This window comes from Lycorma delicatula, chromosome 4, assembly GCF_047948215.1.
Source record: "Lycorma delicatula isolate Av1 chromosome 4, ASM4794821v1, whole genome shotgun sequence".
NCBI classification, from domain to species: domain Eukaryota; kingdom Metazoa; phylum Arthropoda; class Insecta; order Hemiptera; family Fulgoridae; genus Lycorma; species Lycorma delicatula.
Genome location: NC_134458.1, coordinates 4,219,010 through 4,241,373, shown reverse-complemented (window position 1 = coordinate 4,241,373; position 22,364 = coordinate 4,219,010). Strand labels below are relative to the sequence as shown.

Genomic DNA, 22,364 nt, shown 5'->3' with positions numbered 1-22,364 from the left:
TAATATTATCCTTGAATCGAATCGGCTGTATACGGGCGGACTATTTAGCGTATAATTAACGGTGTGACGATGGAAATATTTTATATTTTGATAAAATACTTTGTTTTCGAGGTAAATTAATTAACGAATAGATTAAGGAAGTTATTTTATTTTGCTTTTCTAATATTTTGAACCGTTTCTTTTAATTAAAATTATTAAGCGTTATTAACTCCACGACTTTTTATTCTTTTCGTTGTAAAATTTGAACCGTTAGTACGGCAAAATCTATAAGACGAATGTCGTTATCGGAATGCGATCGGAAATGATATCAAAGCAAAAAAATGTTCGTAAAACACCCTCCGCAGTAAAATGGTACTTTTATTCGTTTTTGACTGTTTTAACCTATGTAATTATTATATTTTGTAAACGAGGTGTTAATCGGCGCAGGAAGAGGTTTTAAACTTTACAACACACTTACTCTTGAAAAGAGGAAATCTGTAAACATTTCTTTTACCCATCTGATGTATCGACTTAAATATGTTTCTCTTGATAAGATGTTGATGACTGTAAACACTTTTCAAACCTTTCAACGGGAGGTTGTAGAACCCACCCTGTTACTATAAACGGGTTACACCGTTAATAATCCCTGAAAATAGGACTTATATAGCCGCTATTTTTCTCGGCTTTTACTGCTTCATTCTGTGAACTCGAACTGTTATTATTATTATTATTACAGATGAGACGTTATCAGGGTGAAAATGCTTTTACATCTGTATCGCAGAGGTAGAAAGAAAAAAATTAATCTGTGTTTCGCCTCGACATTACTTAAGATGTTTTTATCTATATTTTACGATAACCTAACGAAAGAGTACCTCGGCGCACAGTATTAGTACTATTACATACAGTACGTTTTGATTTACTGTAATGTCGCCAAGGAAGAAGTAAAATCTTTGTAGAACTTAATATGGGATGCGGAATAATGATGTTTTCAGATACGTGCACTTCATAAAGTTTACACAGTCTTTATCGTAAATGCTGAACGAGCGTAAACGATTGTTAAATATTATAGTCAAAAACGTTACTTACACGAGTATTTCTAACGCATTCTGTTCCCTATGTAGCAGCGATGCGCTAAATGCTATGTATAAGTGCGATTATCGTCTTCTGTTTTACGCTGCAGTATACTATTTTATGTACGCAAGTGTTAAAAAAATAAAATTAAAATAAAGTGTTATCTATATATTTATAAAAACCTCATAGCTTCGACCTGAGTTTAGATAAACCTGGATAAAAAAAGAAACGAATTACAAAACTTGCTTTGTTATTCAATATAGTACTCGTATAATACATACTCGTATTCATTTGCAAGTATATACTGAATTATTCAATAAGAGTAAATTTAATTGTTATTTCACAATCATTTTTTAAAACTACTATACTTTCTGAAGCCGCAGTCGGAAGTTTTTGTTACTTATTACAGTATTTTTAAGCGATAACATCAATTGTGTTTATGAATCATTTTAATTGTTCAATTTTTTTCAGATTATAATACATATGGAGTGGATAGGAGGGTTTGGGCTTAAGGTAAGTAGTAAAAAAATATTTAAAGAAATTAATTTACAAAAGTGTATATTCCTACTTCGTGTGTCTGTATACACGCACGCACATATACATACGAGCGCGCGGTGGTGTATATTGAAATCAAATATGAAAACTGCAAAATAGATAAATGAAAATATATGAGCCTTAGTGTAGCTTTGAACTACTTAATTGTAAATTATATAAACGTTTAGCTATATTAACTAAGTGTAACTTTCCTTGAACAGTGATTCCCACAGTAAAGCGATCGGATATCATATGTTTGTATGAAAACAAATGAATAGTGTTTTTAAAGATTTGAAAAAAGAGATAAAACTGCTGCTCTTTATAGTTACACTGTGCAAAATTCATCTTGTCGTCCATCGTAAAAAAAAATTGTCATTGTAATCGGTTGAAAGTCTATTATCAGTAGAACAATAAATACAGAATAATGACGCGAGTAATTATCAGTACGTATGATAATCAATAAATTAAAAGTTGCTGAATATAATTTAAAGGTCATTATAGATTACATCAATTACTGTGTAGAGACCCTTATATTAAAAAAAAGAAGAGTTGTTTTAATACCATATCGTTATTAAATTTCTCTTTTTCATTTTGACACCCTCTTCTATGTTACGGCAAATGGGATTGTGGCAGATAGAATTAATAAAAAAACAAGTATGTCCCGTGAAGCATGCTATAACAGAACTAAAGGCTTTTAATTTTTTATATTTAGTTAAGTTTGGTAAATTTGAGATAATTACCGTATAAATTTGGGTATGATGTAATAATGGAGGGCCTAATTAGCTTCTGGATTTTACGTAATACCTTTATTGCTGACAAATAAACGACCTGACCCCCTTAGGGAAAGACACCCGCCTTGTGACGATCCCGATCGCCACTTTCCCCTTCCGTTACTGGCTCTGATGGCTTTATCAGAGGTCGTCTTTTAGACCCTGTAAACCTGATAACGCATCGCAGTCATCGGTTTGGCCTCTCTCAGGATGCCGCCGATGCAAATGCCTCGGCAAACATTTCCATCGGTATATTTACACAATCTACTATCTCCTTCGTACGGCTTCCTCTAACCACGACCACCTACCGTAACTTACAACCCTTAACTATCAAATTAACCGAGTTGTGGAAGCGCGACCCCGCGACTTCCTCTAACACCCAAGTTTTCACAAAAAATTCATCCCTTATAAACTTCAATTAGACTATGCGGTCAGATCACTATTCGATCGAGTCTTTTAAACACCAAAAATACTATTCTCATACTGAAAAAACAAGTGTTGATCGTAAAAACGACAATTTTGTCTTACAATTCAATCTACTCAAAGTCCTCTTGATTTGTTAAAAAATCAAGAAACAAAAACAAATTCACAAATTTAATAAGCTTCTACTGAAAATATAACCTAACTCTCTCTACTCTGCTCCGCTTTCGGAAGTGAGATCGAAGCCTACACCCTCCCGCACCGCAGCTCGATCACAGAGTTCTCAGCACATCCATTCTCATCCTAACAATGAATATCTCAGCTAACCGGAGCTCAACGCCTTGGCGAAGTAAGCACTCAGGCGGGCTCCTAGCCACCCGGGTTGCTAGTTTATCTATACATTCGTAACAGTATCAGCCCCCTCAGCCATCCTCCGCAGAGTTAAGAATCTCAGGAAGCAGGCAACAATGTTCCATTCCCTTTCGGTTTACCGATTAACTTGCAGATCATAACCGGAATTGATCCTCGCAAGCTCTCTAATTACTTTGGCGCGTTCGGCTTCGTACCTGGAACAGACTTATATGACATGGCGTCCCTTATCGATGGCCCTGAACTCCGTACACAAGCCTGAATTAATCAAACCAAATCTGGCCGACGTATCTCGAAAATCACTATGTCCAAAAAGAAAGTGTATAATATGCCGATCGGGAGAAATCCACCTAACAACTTGCATACTTCTCACATCGGGAAAAATACCCTCCGTGTAACGGCCATCGGACGATTCGGCCATCGGACCTGACCTGCCATAAATGGAAACCTTGGTCGTCTATTTATTTTATGTGCTCAGAGGTAAGTCGGCCTACTTTTTGGCATCATAACGTAATCGGCACTCAGTTGCAAGGATATGATAGGCTTAATACCAGAAATAACAAGGATCGTCTCTTGAGAGACAGTACTGTAGGCACCAATCACAGGTACCAAATGAAGACAGACGCTGGGCTCTCAAAATATTCCTATAACATTTATACCTCGTTCGATAAGCCCATACAGGAGTTACATACAACATTCTAGCTTCGCATACACCCTTATATAGAACACAAATGCTTCTGAAATTAAATCCCCGATCGGGATGAACTGCTTTCCAAACACAGAAGAAAGAATTACTCATACAAGCATTTTTGGCCGCATTTTGAAAGTGTTGCTCGAATCGAAGATTCTCATCAAGATAACACCTAGATCCTTCGGCAGCAGAACTTACATAATCGATGATCTGCCATCGATAAACGAGTTCGTCGTGTAACAGTCAGTTTGCCCTTGAGCGACAACATCGTCGTTTTTTCTGAGCTGAAGACCATCTTATGTTGCAAACTTTACAACTGGAGTATCTTGCAAGCCTGTTCTGCCCTGAATTCGATCTCATTCTCTAATTTCCTTTAACCAGCAAACACCCATCATCCGCATAAGCGATGACGTGGCATCCACGGGGTAACCTTAACCGCATCAAAGAATCGCATTGAAGCAGTAAAATTTATATAGTTAAGATCGAACTGATTAAGATGATATTGAACGCACTTCTCTGTTTACAGAAATTTTTTTACACAGCAGTCGCTGCTTATTATGTTACTTATTTTTAAGTTAAGTCGTTTGTTAGTGCTTACTCGCCTTGTTTAGTGTCAGTCCTTGAGGTAAATATTTGCATGAAGTGAATGTAATGAAGAGTTTTCATTTTATTTCAAATCGATCCGGTGAACAGGATCTCGAGCGTGCGTACGGGTCGATATCGAAGGTCATAAGATGGATTATAAAGAACATATTTACCATTCACTCTTCTTAAGGTTGAACAGAACTGTCCGTGATATTTGTACATTTCATGAAATCGGTTCTTTTATAAGTAGGAGTAACATCTGAATCGAAAATTCTGTTGCAACTCGTTGAAACTTCAACAGAAAACTGGTAATGAGGGTGGTAAAATACAATTATCGGAGATTTATTTAAAGAAAAGTGACATAAATTGTATTTATTGACTTACATTCATAGAAAATCAATGCAAATCAATATTATATATACTAATCAAACAGTAAAAATAAAAAGAAAGAACACAGTATTAAACAAAAATATAAATTTCACAGTGCAACATTAATATAATGTAAAATTTCTTTAAAAAATAAATTAAAATGTGTAGCCTGTGATATTTTATTATAGAATGAGTGTACAGGTTAGGTTGATAGAAGACAGCCGAATTTTAATGGATAAATGGCATAATGTTTGAATATTACTATATTACTTTTTGCAATATTAGATTACATTTAATTTATATGATTAACAACAGATCCATCATGTCATTTCATCAGCATGCATCTAACATCATGACTGCTGGTTGAATCTGTCATAAACTGTTTTACTATGTCATAAAATATAAGACTATAATAAGTCAAAATTCATCTGCTCCTGACCAAAGATTTCAGTCTCCAAATTCTGATAATCAAACAAAATTTACTAAATTACTTAGAGTAAAACACAAATCCCAGACAGTCAGTGGTGTGTCACCCAGCAAAACTTTAAAAAAGAAAAATGTCAGAATTTACATTTCTTTACCAAAAATTTTGGTTTTCTTAAATTTAAAGGTAGCGATTAGAGTAGAATTTCTGCTTTTAGCCTAACTGTAAGTAAATTATTTTCCGTGTTATTATTTTATGTTTTTATGATGATAGTCATTTTGCCTTATGAGAATGGAAATTTTTTGCGAATGAAAATATAATAATATATATTACTATTATTTTATAATACATATAATATTATTATATAGTAATAATAATAATAATAATATTATAATAATTATAATAATAATAATAATAATAATATTATTATTATTATTATTATTATTATTATTATTATTATTATTATTATTATTATTATTATTATTATTATTATTATTATTATTATTATTATTATTATTAAATAATTTCTAACCACTTTTTTCTTCTTTTTTAACTCCTATGACCTTGGAAAATTATTTTGAATCTCTTTTGGATGTACTGGATGTTCTGCGTTATGATGTAATTATTTTATTTAACTCCCCTGGAATTTTGTGGAAATCTAGGACTTGTCGTAATATTAATTATTATTCAATATGCAGAGTGAGATGCATTTTTGAATTTGGTGATCTCGCTAGTCTTGATATAGTATCTTATGAGGATGAAGATTTTGTCATGAATCAGTCTGTTCTTGGCCTAGTTCTATTCAATGTTGCTATTGCTTTAAATTTTGTCATTGATCCTCTAGTTAAGATAGATCGGTATCATCCACCATTTACAATCTTGATCAAGGAATTTGAATTCATCAAATTGGACGCTCCCAGAGCCATAAGGAATTACATTTCTGGCAGTTATCTGAGTTTCTACACTGAAATTTTTAAAACAGTTAACATAACAGTTTTTATTACAATAATATTGTTTGTGCTCTGCTTTTTCTGGTGGAAGGCATTTAATAATGGATGAATTTGTTTTCTTTTTTCAAATTATAGTTGTTATCAATACATAAGTGTTTTTTATTGAATGTACAATAAAAAAGGCTTAAGTAGTTGTTCTGTTGTACTAAATAAATAAATATTATTATTATCATTATCATCATCATCATCACCACTACCAAATCATACTATTAATTAACTACTACCACCTAAATAAAAATTACAAAATCTTAGTATATTAAACAAGAAGGGATATACAATTCCACAAATTCTTATAAAAAAAACCCAAGTGCTATGGCAAAAAAGTGTGCGTCTGGATTTATGTAATTAATGCATCATTAAAATAATGAAAAGTGTTTTTTCATAATAATTAAGATAATATTGAAATAGCATTTGGCCACGAACAATTTAGTTTTCTAAAACCAGTCATCAATAATTTGTTTTTCCACTTGATAATAATATGCAGAGTTTAACAACTGAGGTGTCTTCATGAATCACACCATGAATTCATTAATTAAGGTTGGGTTTTTCAAATATTTATTCCAAAGTTCTCAGGGAAAGTATTCCAAAATTCTTAGGAACCTATCTGACATTCGTATTTCCATAAAAAAAACAAAAAACAAACTTCATGTTATTTCTTAAACTTAATATTGTTTAAAAGAAAAGTGATTTCTTTTTAAATAAAAGCTTAATTTAAAAAATAATTTTGTATTATATTATGATTTGTATGTAAAATATATTCTGGTTTTTATTTGTTTTGTTTTTCTGAATCTGTTTGAAATAAAAATAAAAACTTCTTTCACCTATTTTAACTCTACTGTTTATACATAAAAAGTATTATTTTTCATTCTTGTTTTGAAAAAAGTTAGGATGAAAAAATTAATCGTTCAGTGAATCTGAGGAGGATTTGCAGTTGATAACCCAATGTTAAACCAATTTTTAACCGATTAGATTAAACTCACTTTAATGATATTTTAATTTTCAATTTTTTTTTTTTAATATTTTCTATTCTTATTTTTTATTGGTTTACAGGAAAAATTTACAGCAACTTTTTTAATACCGCAAACTGCATCATTGCCGTGAAAAGTGTGGCACCCATTGAGAATAGTATCACATGATGTTGCTAATACTGAAGAGATAATGTTAGGAAAGTATCTGCAATATCGAAAAATTATGCATAAAAAAGCCTCATTCTGGTGTACATTTCATATATACCGAGTAGCTGGTAAAAATATATTATGGATGATGTACTAGTTCAGCTGTGACACCTGAAAAATTAATTAGTATTGTATTAACTGAGAGGTTCATGCCATTATACTTAGTAATACAATTACACCAATAATATTTTGTGAAGGATTTTAGTCAAATGAACTCACCATAAACAGTGACGATGTGACAAATGCACAGAGGTACATTGTGTTGTGCCACCTGTTAATAAATAGAGAGTGGGTGTTAACAAATATGTTGTGTTAACTCTTAGCGTCCTCAGGTTCTCTATCTGGTAAATTAAATTAAATTACTTGAATCAACTTTGCTTTAAAAACATATGATGTATGTGACATATCAAAGTAAATAGAATAATAATAGTAGTAGAAGTTTTATCATAGTAATGATGGTAGTAATTTTATAATAATATCTTGTTTGTTCCCCTGTCTTTTTTGTGTGATTTAATAACTTTCAGCTACACTGATCACTTTCAGATATTTTTGTATTTTAAAATTACTTAAGTTATTACAGTTAGTCATAATTTGTATATTCTGTGATATTTAAAACTGAACTGCTCTAGACTGAGCTCCTATTTTTTTTTTTTTTTTTTTAATTAGTTTCAGAAACCTCATTAGTGAATCATTTCCTTATTTTTCTTATTAATTATCAGATTGTAAAATGATGAATGGATTAACATCATAACTCATTTGGCCCAGACTATTGTCTACTTTTAATGTCTACAGGGTGCAGTTCAACAATTTACAGGAAATGGTTTATTAAATATGGCTTCAGCTATCAGAATTTGTTCTTATTTCATACTCTTTAATCCCAAGATGCTGCTGAAGAGTTGAAGTACCATCCGGTAATTATGGATAAAGGTTATCATTCTTTCTTTGGCCTGTTGCTCTTTTATCCCTATACAATATCTAGATAACATATTTGTGTTTGATCAGTTGGGTTGGGGGGATTGATTAAATCTCATAGAAACTGTGATTTGTATCTTTCAATCCGTTTTATTGTTTTATAAAGAAGCTTAACGGGTGGTTGAGGTGATAATCTTTATTGTGAAAGGCCTTTTGTTTATGAGAAAAACAACTTTTCCTAGCAACATTTTTAGTGATGACAGTTATTATCGCATTAATCATTGTTATTGTTAGCAATATCTAATTCATATTTCAAGAAACAGGATTTCTGTAAAATGAGAAACAAATGTAAAGTTTGTTTAAATTAAAACATTATGGTTTTCAATTTAGTATCAGTAAGACTTTGATATTAAACTGTATTGCAGGGAGATCATGATACTTCTCCGATTTTCAGCCAGATCACTTGAATGCACCCTGTCAAAGCACTTGCTTCAATTGAAACACTTGGATTTCAGTCCAAAGATTTCAAGTTACAGTCCAGTTTGGTCCAGTTAGAATTTGAAACCTATTGAAAAATTTAGTGCAGTATTATTTACATTAACAACTTCAATTATTTTCATCCAGTTGCCAACCCACTTCTGAGAACAGAATTTTCATTAGTCCAGAAAACATGATTACTTGTTCTGTACTCAAAATACTCAGAATAATAAATACTGAACTCAGAGTAAATGTGTGAATAGCCTGATTTTGTTTTTATAAGTTTCTTATTTTTGTTTCAGAAAGAAAAGAGAAGAAAAGTAAAAGAATATTTAATGAAATCAATCATTTTTTTTTACCTTAACAATATTTTTAAATATTATTTATACAAGTACAATATTTTAATCTAAGAATTCATTCTTCGCATCATTCCGGACAAGTTCATGTGAATAAAAATCTGTATTATAATAAACTTAATCAATGTTTTTCATATTTCACTCTAAAGATTTATTAAATTTAAAGATTTTTCATTATGTTGTTTTAATGCATTTTCAGTACACCATTGTTCATAAAATTGAATGAAATAAATAACAATATAAAATGAAAATCCAGTACCATACGTATTAAATGCACTAAATGTCATAAAAACTATAAGTAGAATGAGCAAAGTTGTCTACCAAGCTGTAGAAAATTCTTTGAGAATAAAAATCTTCTTGGAACTGAATAAAAACCTAAACCTGACATAAAATGATAGATAAAATCATACATTGTACTTAATAACACCTCTATTGTCATTTGCCTTCCTTTTTCATATTATACCCAAAACATTCACAAAATTTAATTGTCTTTCATTGTGTTATTTTTTTGTATGTATATATATTGTACTCTGAAACAGGTTAGGTTTAGTGTAGTTGGCCAAATTACTTCTAGTAAATATTAAAATAATTTTTGAAAATAAAAATCCCATTATTAGACAACTTTTCACGTTAATTTGATGTTAACATTTTGAATTTCTTTAAAACAATACTTTATTTGATTCTGCACAAGCAAATGAGAAGGTATTGTGGAGATGCATACAGATTCATTGTGTTGCCGTGTACTCACGACCTGAATAAAGATTGTTGTGATCTTCAAGGAAAAATGTTTATAGAATTATAACACCTGTTTTTAAATTACCTGGGAATCCAGATAGAGTTTTATCATAATGAACTAGAAGAATGTTAGTTCATGTATTGTTCATAAGTTTTTCTTCATAATAGAGTGAATAAATGCAATTAAACATATTATTAAGCGTAATTTATTTCTAAAAAGAAGTTACCAACTTCAGTATACAAATCATTAGAGCAATTTTTATAACAATTTTCCTTATTACCCATAAAGCAATCTTTTTACTTAATTGTATTGTGTTCAAAACACTTGAAATTGAACATTTTTATTAGATATGATTTATGAGACTGAAAGCTGAATTCTTCCTCTAAAATGGCTTTTTTTTATTTCTGTAGATCAATCTTTAAAGAACTAATGCAACATTAAACTACAAAAGTACCCTTAAAAATAAAAATTATAGCTTCTTGTTTCATTCATTCATTAGGAAAAACTCTTACCTTTAGACACATTTTACTTAAAGATTTATTGCATCTACAAAAACACCAACAAAATTCTTCTTGTAAAATTTTCTTTTCTTTCACTGTATGATAACAGATTTTAGTTTTTGTTTTATTTTTAGACATTTTTGTGTAAATCACTCGTTTAAGGAACTCTAGAACTCAAAAACATTTTTTATAAGTCCATGAAAATTATGAATAAAATGCACTCTGTCTATCAAAGATTAGCCGGTTTTAGAATTATTGTGAGCTTTTGAACTTTTGGCTACTGGACCTTTTTATAAATTATCTTTTACAACAATCTTTGATAATTATTTTCTTATTGTAGGAAAGGGATGCTCGGTTCAGACGGTAGGAAGTACCAATTCCAGGTACCTCATAGTGGGGGATACCGAAACTCTGGTACCACTGGTACCGGTACTAATTCCAACACCACTTCAACTTCAACCCATAACTCCATTCTATGTTGCAGCTCATCGCAAAGGTGTGTATTCTCAGCATGTTGTGTTTGATTACTTACATGTGTGTGTTGAATTATTATTTCAATTAAAATATTTACAAATGATGTTACCATTTGATTGTTGTTTGTCATTTTTCATTTTCACATATTTTTTGGGTAATTGCTTTCTTTCTTCAAGGGAAGTAAATACACTTTTTGCAAACCTTATAAATTCCTAAATGTTATTAATCCACTTGTGAAATTTCCAAATTTCAGTTAAATTTTGTGACTGTCAACTACTGCTGCCATCTAAAGAAAAATTTTTAAGAATTATGGTTAGAGAAAATTAATACTGTATTTCCTTTACAGAAGTTAGCAAGAGATGATCATCTTAGTATTTTAAACAAAGGTTTTTTATTGTTTGTAAAAAGTTTATTTTCTGTACCCAAAGAAGAAAGACAATTTTCACAAACACTCTAAAATAGAATAATGATAAACAAAATTTAAGGTAAATATTTTTAATTTAACTTATACTCATTTTTAAGTACATTACACTTAATTTAATTTTTTTATATTTAAAATCTGTATTTTTCTATCGATAAAGAAAATGAGATAAATATTTTGTAAATACAGTACAATAATTCTATACCAAACAAATTAATAAACTATATAATTCTTTTTTGATAGAAAGATTTAGACTAACCCTCCTCTTAAGAGAAATAGTCTTAAAAACAGTTTCCAAGAAAAAATGTCAAAAGAGTTGAAAATTTCATAAACTATCAACAAAACTGAACAAAACTTCTTGCAGTATATTCTTCATGTAATGAACTCAAAATTTGTATTGGAAATTGAAGAGAACACAGATGAGACATAGTGCAAGGGACCTGCTTCTGGAAGACAAATATATGATTACGATAGAGTAGTTTCACAAGTTAATTACCTGAAATATTTAAACTAAATATTCTACGCAGACCACTTATTAATTTTAAATCTCACTTGCAAACCACACAACAAAAATTATAAATGAAACTTTAACTACAAAATTAAATGATGCAATATAAAAAAATGACTATGGGCTGATAAAAAGAAATTATGAAAATTACTTGTAAGCAGTGAAATTAAAATGATATAGTACAATGCAGTATAACCAATATGAAACGCAGATATATTCCAGTTACTGAAAATGCAAAAATTATAAAAAATAGATTATTAAAAATAAAACAAACCTAATGAAAGAAGACAGTATAATGAGTACTTCATGAGTTATGCATAACAAAATAATTTCAATTTTAATGGCCAGCCTTATCAACAAGGTGAAAGGTTATCAATGGTAATGGGCTATCACCAGTAATAACCGAAATTTATCTAAATAAATTTGATAAAACTGTTGTAAAAGTCAAAATGTGCTTATGTACACACACACACACACACACACACACACACACATATATATGTATATATATATATATATTTCAAATTACATGTTAAAAAAATAATTTATAGGCTAAAATTCATATTTGAAAAAGAAGGAAATATATTTTTTATTTTAATACAAATTATTTTTGGTCAAGACTAAGGATAAATATCTCTGAAATGTATTGTCAGATGCTCATAAAGTATACATTAGTCTCCCTTCTTCAGTTTTACTTTGTTTATTGCCTTTAAAATTTTGTCTGACTTTTGTTTGGAGTTTCATTTGGGTAAATTGAAAGAAAGACTCTATTGTCTTACACAAGAAATACATTTTTTTATTAGAATACACTTGCAAATCTTTGAGACAAATAAAAAAATGTATTTTTTTATTTTGTTAAATATTACAGGTTTCAGAGAGAAAGAAAGGAAAAGAGAGAGAAAATAGAAACAAAGGGTGTGAGAGAGAAAGAGTCAACTGTTTCCTCTCAGATACAAAAGTTGAGTTCATAGAGTCTGGCAATATTTGCCTGATTCTCTTCCTTACCTACTCTATCATGTAATCATAAATTTCAAAATTGTAATAAAGAAATTTCACTTGCTCTATTAAATGTCTTTTATTATAATATCTTCTATTTCACTTGCTTTATTAAATTAATATTTCATTTATTATACCAAATTTATAACAACCCCCCCCCCCCCCCTCTGTATGTCACATACAAATTGCAGTTCAGAAATATGAAACTGCCATTTGTATATTTTTTATGTTTTAAAAACAAACTTTTTATTTTTTCATAGAAAGTATAAAAAAAAGTAAAAGTATAGTTATTAATTTGAGAGTATCTAAAAACTATGATAAATAATAGATAAAAATTTGAGGTAATATTTTTCATTGATTCTCCATACTATAATTAGCTAATTAAGATCTTTGAAACCAGAGCTGTAAAAGTAGGTTATGTTTTTCAAATTTACTTAAAAATTTCTTAAATAAAGTGTCTGAAAAATGTTAAAGGCAGTAACCAAACATGGAAGTGAACAGACTAAATTTTTATACAACTTTTATGAAAATCTTATGATTCATTTGTGTATAATTATGCTCAATCTTGGACATGTTAATTTTATGATTAATTTTGTAGATATAATTATCCTTAATGAAAATATTCATAATATTTAAATTGGTGTTTACTGTAAACTTACAAGCACCAACATAAGAACCCATACAAATCACCTACGGTCCAAAAAACTAAATACAATGATTTAAGTAATAGAACTTTTATGTACACAAGAAATGTTTAAAGAATTAAATTTATAGCAAATTAAATAACTTGGACAAATACTTTAAACAGTAATAATTGAATTTAAAAACTCTTTTGAGATCACACCATCTGGATCCGAGTAGATCTCTATTGATAAATCTATTTATTGTCCTTCTCGATAAAAAATTCTCATTTTTGTGTTCCAAGGTGTATTTATATCCACAAAAGTTTTAGTGTTTTCTCTGCTTTTATGGATGCAAAAGTAGTTTTGGAAGGGTACACTATCCAGGGGTTTCAGCCAATTTGGCAAATGATTTCAGGAGTTTGAAGGTTTTCTAAAACCTTGAAAAACCTAAAAAAAATTTCTACAAGTTTTTACACTACTTTCATGTGTAAGCAATGTCTAGTATAGTTACTTCCCTCTTGGGTTTGTACCATTAATTTGAAAAAAATTCTTGCTAGTTTCAGGTTGTAGGGGATAAATATTACTTATTGTTCATGCACTCTGAGGTCTCCTTACAGGTTTGAAGTTTTGTCTGCATGTGAGTGAGCCGGGCAGCATTTAAATTAATATAATTTAATGTTTCCCTACTCATTAGAGACACTGCATATAATGCATTGTTTGTTGACAGAAAAAGTAAATTAATTTTGTTGTTTTACAGTTCCATCTCAGTGCTTTTTATGGCTGTGACATATATAAAGCAGCTGAGGTACAAGAGGCACCAGTTAGAGTTACTTTCTGTGGAAGTAATTGCACTCTTTATACAGCCAGTCCCTACAGTGAATAGAGTGAAGGTGTTGCTTGTAGCATTGTTTATCATCTCCAGCTGATGTGCAGCTGCATATTTAGTTCAGTGAAGAAAGCGATGGGTAACCACACTTCTCACTTTTCCTTACTAGGAAAGGAGGTTTACTGACCTAGCATGTCTCGTGTTGGGTCACCGCAACTGTTTAGTTATAATACCTAAAAACCAATAAATTTATGGTATGGACAACATTAATATGAAATGTGAGTAAATAACCAAAACATTCTGTTACTGGCTGCTGAAACACTTTTTAATTCTTTATGATTGTAGATTGATCTTTATAAATAGATTTAGCACAGTATGTTATTTATAATAACTTAGCTACTGTCCTACTGTCCTTCTTTCTAATTATTCTTATCGCTGCTCTCTTTCTGTTATGTAATCTCTTGTTGATTATCCTAGTCTGCCACAAAAAAAATTTCCTGTTCATCTTTTCTCATTTATCACTATTAAACTTTCTCTACTCACTTTCCTTTTTAAAACATCTGTCGGCTTAGTCTACTCTGTCAGGCTACTGAGTCGCATCAAGCCATGAGATTGATCCTGGAACTGTTCAGATAGGCTGAATACTATCCAAAAACCTTATAGTATATATACACAACACAAATATTATACTGTGCTGAGAATAAAAAAAAAATCCACCAGGGTTTGGAAAATTCTCTTGCAGTGTTGTAGTTGTTAGTCTGATAAATTTTTAAGGGCTGTAACAAATTTAGTAATGGTGTGTTTAGCTTGTATACTGGATAATGCCAAAAGAAATGTTGTGCAATGAAGAAAATTAAAATGTAGGACTATGTGAACCTTTTCATTATTTTATTCTTAAATTATAATATATTTTTATAAATTAACTATTACTATTGTTTGTAGCTAACAATTTTATTGACACGAGTAAACGGTTTTTATGCCTGTTATACAGATCATCATCTCCTTGCTGCAGCGTGGTTTCTTCACTGCTGTCAAGTGCTGGTATCTGTATCCTTGTGGTTACTTATACCGTTTTGGGTGCTGTTACTTTTATGACTCTTGAGGGTCAAAATCCAGGAGAATTATCTATTTCTATAACTCGTCACTCTTGGCCTAGTTCTACCGATGATAGGCTTCGTTCTCAAACAGTGGAAAAATTATGGAGCATCACAGAGGATCTGAACATACTTTACAAAGAAAACTGGACCCGACTTGCCGAACAAGAAGTTCTTAAATTCCAAGATATTTTGGTTAGAAAGTACAGAAGTATGCCGAGTGAAAATGAAAACCATATTTGGAGTTTCCCATCTTCATTTCTATATTCATTGACTCTTATTACAACAATCGGTAAGTTATTTGTTACATATGAGTATTCTAATATTTAGAACTTGTTCAAAAATATTTTTTGCGTGCTAAACTCTTTTGATATCAAATAAGTGCTTTTAAAAAGTGGAGTATTTCTACTGATTCAGTGATGTTATTTTTTATGAACTGAGGAAATTAAATATGTACTGTTTACACATTAGCTAAAAAAAAAAAATTTGTTGATTAATATTAATAATAATTATTTAGAAAAATTAATTTTTTGATTTGAAAATGTTTTTTCATGTGGATTTCATACGTTTGCATCTATATCAATATAGCTCTATGAACTGTTCACTAGTAACAGTTGGTTGAAAGAAATAATGACCAAAACATTTTTCTTGATCTTAAACATTATCAACCAGCTGGACAAAACTTCTTTTTCCACACCTCATCATAAGCACTGCAGATTAAATATTTTTTCTATTAAAAAGCTCTATATGTCTGGCTTCTTGAATTAAAAGATCAAACTGTGTAAAATCAATAAAAAAGATTTCTCACCAAGAGGGCTGAGCCTGGCTCAAAATTTAAAAGAAAGTTTAGTTGAAAATGTTAAGAATTTTATGAGTTTCAGTTTGTTCCTAAAAACGTTTTGATAGAACACATCCTAATTAAGAACACCACAAACATTCACAACAGCCAAAAGAGTGAAAGTGCTTGAAATTAAAAGTTCCAAAGTTTAGCAGAACGTTTTGGAAAGCTGTATGAGATATAATTTCTTTATTTATGAAATTTTAAACAGAAAATTTGAATGAGGAAGTGACAAAAGACTTGTCTAGTGGAGTTCACAGTTACCATACATTTTATGATTTGGTTGTAATCAAAGTAGAATTTGTCTTCTGGTCTCGGCACCTCCTCTCAGCCGCTATTTAATTTAACCCCTTAGGAGGTTGTTAATAAAACTAATATTATCTTTCCTAGATACCCTCTTGGGAATAACTATTAATACTGTGCGGTGATACAGTACATATGGTGTGCAGTAGTGCCGCACATTATTAATAATTATTCCCAAGAGGGTATCTAGGAAATGTAAGCAGTATAAGGAATTAATATATACATCCAACTTTTCCTTTATTCCACTCATTTATATGCGTATTCTATTTTAAAATTGTATTTAATTTCATACAAAGCGATGTATGATTTTTTTGTTGTAAGTTTTTGTTATAGTAAGATGTTTAGAAAACTTTTCTAGTAATGTTACAGCAACTTTTACAGCAGTCATGCTGTTTACTTTGCACTGTAAAATCCGTTATTTATAGGAACATCTTGAGAATGTTACGAGGGTTATTTTTTTTCAAGGTCCGATCGGTTGCGAAATAAAAACCCGCACAAAAATCGGATGAAATTTGCGCATATATGTTGCGCAGCGTCTCTAGTATGGCCTTCAATCATGCCCCGTCACTTCGTTTAGTTCTGAACACGCAGCTAGCACGTAAACGTGTCTACAACAATAGCATCTTCCGCCAAGTGTGAAGTGCGTGCGGTAATTTGATTCTTCAGACTGAGGGGTGTAATGCGGCTGAAATTCATCGACGAATAAGTAATGTGTACGGTGAAACTTCAATGAGTGACAACAAAGTGCGACAATGGTGCAGGAACTTTAAGGCAGAACGTACAGATGTTCATGATGCAGGCGGTCAGGGAAGGAAGCGAGTGTCAACCGATGATCTCGTTGAGCGAGTGGATGAGGCGATTCGAAAAAATCGTCGGTTCACAATTTTTGTATTGAATGATTCGTTTCCTGAAATTTCAAGGTCAGCTCTCTACACCATTGTGAGTGAAGAGACTTCAGTACCGCAAACTGTGTGCAAGATGGGTTCCCAAGATGCTGTCCGACCGTCACAAAACAATGAGAACGGACGCCTCCCTAACGTTTCTCCAGCGCTACCACAATGAAGGAGAAGATTTTTTGAACAAAATTGTCACCGGGGACGAGACCCGGGTTCATTTCGAAACTGAAGAAACAAACGGACAATCCAAACAGTGTATGCATTCTCATTCTCCCAGTAAACCAAAGAAGTTCAAGCGAACCTTTTCCAACAGAAAGTGTATGGCTACTGTGTTCTGGGACCGGAATGGAGGTCTCTTGGTGGAATTCATGGAACGTGGCACGATCATCATTGCAGCCTCATACTGCGTGACTCTTCAACGTCTATAAAGGGCAATTCAGAATAAGCGGAGAGGAATGTTGTCATCAGGCATTGTCTTTCTCCATGACAATGCTCGGCCGCACACTGCAACTGTAACAAAGAAGCTCCTGCAGCGTTTTCGTTGGGAGGTGTTTGATCACCCATCATACAGCCCGGACATGGCTCCATCCGATTTTCACCTCTTTGCTCACACGAAACGCTGGCTAGGAGGACAACATTTTGGCACAGACATCGAGCTGCAGACCAGCGTAGAAACATGGCTGAAAACACAGGCTCCGTTCTATGACAAGGGTATTGGAAAGTTGGTACCACGCTACGACAAATGTCTAAATCGGAGTGGCGATTGCGTAGAGAAATAGCGTAACTATGTAACTACTTGTTACAAATAATTTTTTTTATTTTCACTGTGGTTTTAATTTCGTGACCGATCGGACCTTGAAAAAAAAATAACCCTCGTATAATATTTAAACTTGACTATTAAAAAGCCTCCAAATCTCGTTGTTCTGATATCTGTATTCTTTTGCACTTGTACTACAACTCTATAGATTTAAAAAATATGTGTATTATGATGATTTTTCCAACTTGTACGTATTTATTTGTTTACTGGTATGTACCGTTTCTAGCTGGCAAATAAACGTTCATTTCAATCGTAAGATATTTTCTTAGTAGTAAAAACTGTTTTAATATTAAACGATTACAAAAAAACTTTATTAGCCGAAAATAAAGTTTTCAATCGAATAACTGAATACACCAAACGTTAATTTAAATGAAAATAGGACATTGTTCCGATGAACGCTCAAATAAATAATCACCGTAGAAGGAGTAAAACTGCTGGCCGAACCAATACGATTAGACCGATCGAATTAATGTAGCGAACTACAGTCAGCCTGAAACAAAATACAGTTTGGAAATGCATTATCACTGTGGTAATGTAAAACTATAGTTTTTCATTCGGTTTCTTAGAAATTTAATTATATCTAACTATAATCGATCGTTAGAGTTACGCAGTAGGGTGTCAGATCATTTATAGAGGCGCGTAAATTTAATTCATGCGGACTAATATTTTGTTAGTTATAAATATTTCTACACATTTATTATATAATAATAAATTATTATTATGAGATCGATAAAAACACTATCTTAGCTAAAAATCAATTTATTCCTAAAATATTGCATCTTCATCGATCTCAAACTAAATAGACAACAGAGAACTATTTTCATATTAAACGGCTGAAAGAAAGAGTTAAAAGTATTACGCTCCTGAATTTTCTGCAACCTAATTTAACACGTATTATTTGGTATTATATACTAAATAATTTCAATTAATACCTTCCACATTTTTATTTATTTTTAAACAGTCGCATCATTATTATTTCCTATCGTGAATTTTTTTTAAATTTATTAATACGGACTGTAACCGCTTCTCTTTTTATTCATTAATTTTGTACTTTGTGACGCCGCTCTGATTAAGGGTTTTCTCAGTTTTACTCGAACCTTCCAGGCACACTTGCTGTTTTTTATCTACGCATACCTAATTTTTTGTCTTCGGTGTCGTGATAGCACACTAATATTCCTGACGCTATAGAATTACGTGTAATAATGATATGATGTAAATAAGTTATTTATTTACGGATTAAAACTGGAAAGAATAAAATAAAAACGGAACAATGTAAGATATAATTGTAAAATTTCAGTACGTGCAGGGTTACAATCGACAGCAAAAAGTAGATACCGGTTAAAACGAATCGCGCACGGTGATTTTAAAAAACACACTAAGGCGGCATAGAAAATCTATATCACGAGTTAAAAGTTAGTGGAAGTTACGGACAGTTGGCTGTTTGACAAAGAGGTGTGATAAAGAGAAGAAAACTTGTACAAAATTAAATGTGCGTATAGAAAAACAACTAAAGATTTTAAGGCGATTAAATCAAGATGTAGGTATTAGTATTAGAGCTGTAGGTGACGCCATTATCAGGGAGAAAAAAGAGCTGACTGCCGGCAATTTAGGAACTGTACAAATGATACGATGACCGTGAAGACGGTTGAAGAAAAAAAATGGTTGTCGGTTTCAAAGGAGACCTTTATTAAAATCAGAATTCGATCGTGTTTAAAAGATTTAAATAAGAAAAAGGAAGTATCGTAGACGACATACTACTGTATTTCATAAAACAGTAAGACCGTGTATATACTTTATAAATATTGTTATTAAATTACATCCTCGTGCTAAAACAAATTTAATATATTTAATACTACTCGTTTACTTTTTCTTCTGTTATAAAGCTGTTTCATAACGATCACTACTACTACAGACAAAATATTTACATATGCAAGTAATTAAACTACTGTACAAAAACAAGAACCGCTTACTACGACAGCATTTACAATAGAAGAAACGAAGAATTCAAGAGTCGAATGCAAATCTTAATAAGTAATAAGTAATCGATAGCGATAATTATAATTTATGAAATTTTAATCTCAATAAATTGTGTAATTATTGTTATCAAATTGACGAAAAAGAAGAAGGAAATTCTACATTCTTAGAATTACCTTATAATCAACATAATGAAATTTATCGACTAAAAATCTCGGCCCCCAGAAGGAATTGATATCACCGATGTACAAAAAAGGGTTTTTTATATTTCTCTAAGTGCGATACTTTGTTTCTTCCTTTGCACTGCTTTTTTTTTGTATAGATTACAGATCCGTAAGTAGAAACTTTCTATCTGTCTCGGTTTAAAAGTACCGAATGCAATATAATGATAATCTTTATTCCACAAAATAAAAAGATTATAAATATGAAAATAAAATTATTTACAGTTATAAATTCTTAATACATAAGCTTAATAGACATACAACCAAACAATATAAAATAATAAAAGTAAACAATTATTACATAATCTAGAGGAACTATGTATTCCCTATAGTAATAACTGTATTGGAGGTTACCATCCGTGATTTTTCAACAAACAGAATAATAAACTAATCGTTTACTGAATAACGGTCAACTGTGGATTTCCAAGTGGATATGAAAATAATTACACGATACAAGTCTCGCAGTACTAAAATTTCAGCAAGTCACGAGATTATATATACATACAGATTAAATGAATCAGAACCGTAAATACAATACAAGAATACAGTAATAAAATAGAAAATGAAATTAATCCTAGATAAAAAATTGAAAGAAAAATAACGATAACAAAAATAAACATTTTAGAGTCATCGATTTCACCCACCATCACAGGGCAATCGATTAAAAAAAACTCTCTACATTTTCAATTGATAACAACCAATCTTAAATTGATAGTGAAAGCCTTTTAGAGTCTTCTGTGGATTTAAATTCATTTAATATTAATTTTAATATAAACTAATTGAGTAAAATAAAATAACGTTCGTGTATAAACATCGTATGATATCAAAGCTTTAAAAAATTTTAATTTTGGAATTTTCAAAACTTAGAGCGATGGAAAAATTCTTACTTCTGATTCGTTTTCGGCATTAAAAACAGATTCGTTTCACGTGTTGCATGTTAGAAAAACAAATATCATATTTGTCGGTGTTTCAGATCTAATTTATACGCTCTAACAGAAGTACTTTGGTGGCATTTTGAAATATCATGAAGGTACTCGGTTGTGCGGAATGAAAAAAAATATTTTTTAAATTTTAAGAAAAGATGTTTTATCTAATAGGTAAAAAATTATAGGCGATTTGTACAAGAATCTGTTGGCTGTATTGTATCTGGTCGGCGGATGTATGTAAGCCGATTGTTTTGTTATTTCGGCGATAAAATTACAAGGGAGAAAATAGATTAAAAAGATTCATTCTCAAAAGTAGAACCTTTACGCAAAAAATATTTACCGCTATTAAACACGGTTTTAAGAATTAGAAAAAAATCTTTAAAGTTATTTACACGGAGTGTAGAGGGCATGCGGCAGCGAAAAATCTACGATAAGAAAAACAAACAAAACAGAATAGAGGTTTCCAAGTAAAGGTTACGGGATGATTTTGCTGATCGTATCGGTTGATAAAATTCAAAATTAGTAATCTTTAAGTCAAATCAGATAGGAGAAAAGTTTGTGAAAGAATCTTATAGAAAGAAACTAGGTCGGAGAACCGCATAGGGTAATAATATTTTCATGTCTTCAGCCGATTTAGAATACAGTAGATGTAGTATGAAGGAAAATCGTAAGGAATGTTAAAGAATAGAATACATACACGAGGCAGAAAATTCAGGATATACGTAAATATATACACGGGTCCAAAAAAATGTACTCAGTGTTAGCAATTAAATAATATCTAAACAAAAAGATTTACTAAACTAATGACTTACTAATCTAATCTAAGACTTACTAATCTAATGTGTAGTGTAGTGTAAGGTATTAAATTTGTCATGGTCGGCGGAGCTGGCAATTTAAGCCGCGCATGCGCTGGTGGTTGGTGGTTGGAACGAGCCAGTCATATTAGCCAGTGAGGCAGAAGACAGTCGAGTAGCAACAGTGGCTGAGGTTCGCTTATCGTTTCTTGAACGCAAGACTGTACTGAAGAGGTTCTGGAAGTACGAGAACATTCACGAGGTACAACGGCAGT

At 31.2% G+C, this 22,364-nt stretch overlaps 1 protein-coding gene across 9 annotated transcripts in view; it reads left to right on the top strand.

Moving 5' to 3' along the window:
* sand (potassium two pore domain channel sandman) overlaps positions 1-22,364 on the top strand; it is a 109,716-nt gene that overhangs the window by 84,194 nt on the left and 3,158 nt on the right. For 7 of the 9 annotated variants that reach the window (XM_075362183.1, XM_075362179.1, XM_075362181.1 and 4 more), the window contains 2 exons: positions 1,522-1,563; positions 10,719-10,814. Coding sequence is in view for 1 of the 9 variants with exons in the window: in XM_075362174.1 (XP_075218289.1) it covers positions 9,230-9,231; positions 10,719-10,874; positions 15,218-15,612 (553 nt within the window). In the remaining 8 variants the exon portion in view is untranslated. Of the gene's footprint in view, positions 1-1,521; positions 1,564-7,272; positions 7,400-9,100; positions 9,232-10,718; positions 10,875-15,217; positions 15,613-22,364 lie in introns of those variants that run through there. The other 2 variants (XM_075362174.1, XM_075362182.1) reach the window with 2 other exon arrangements.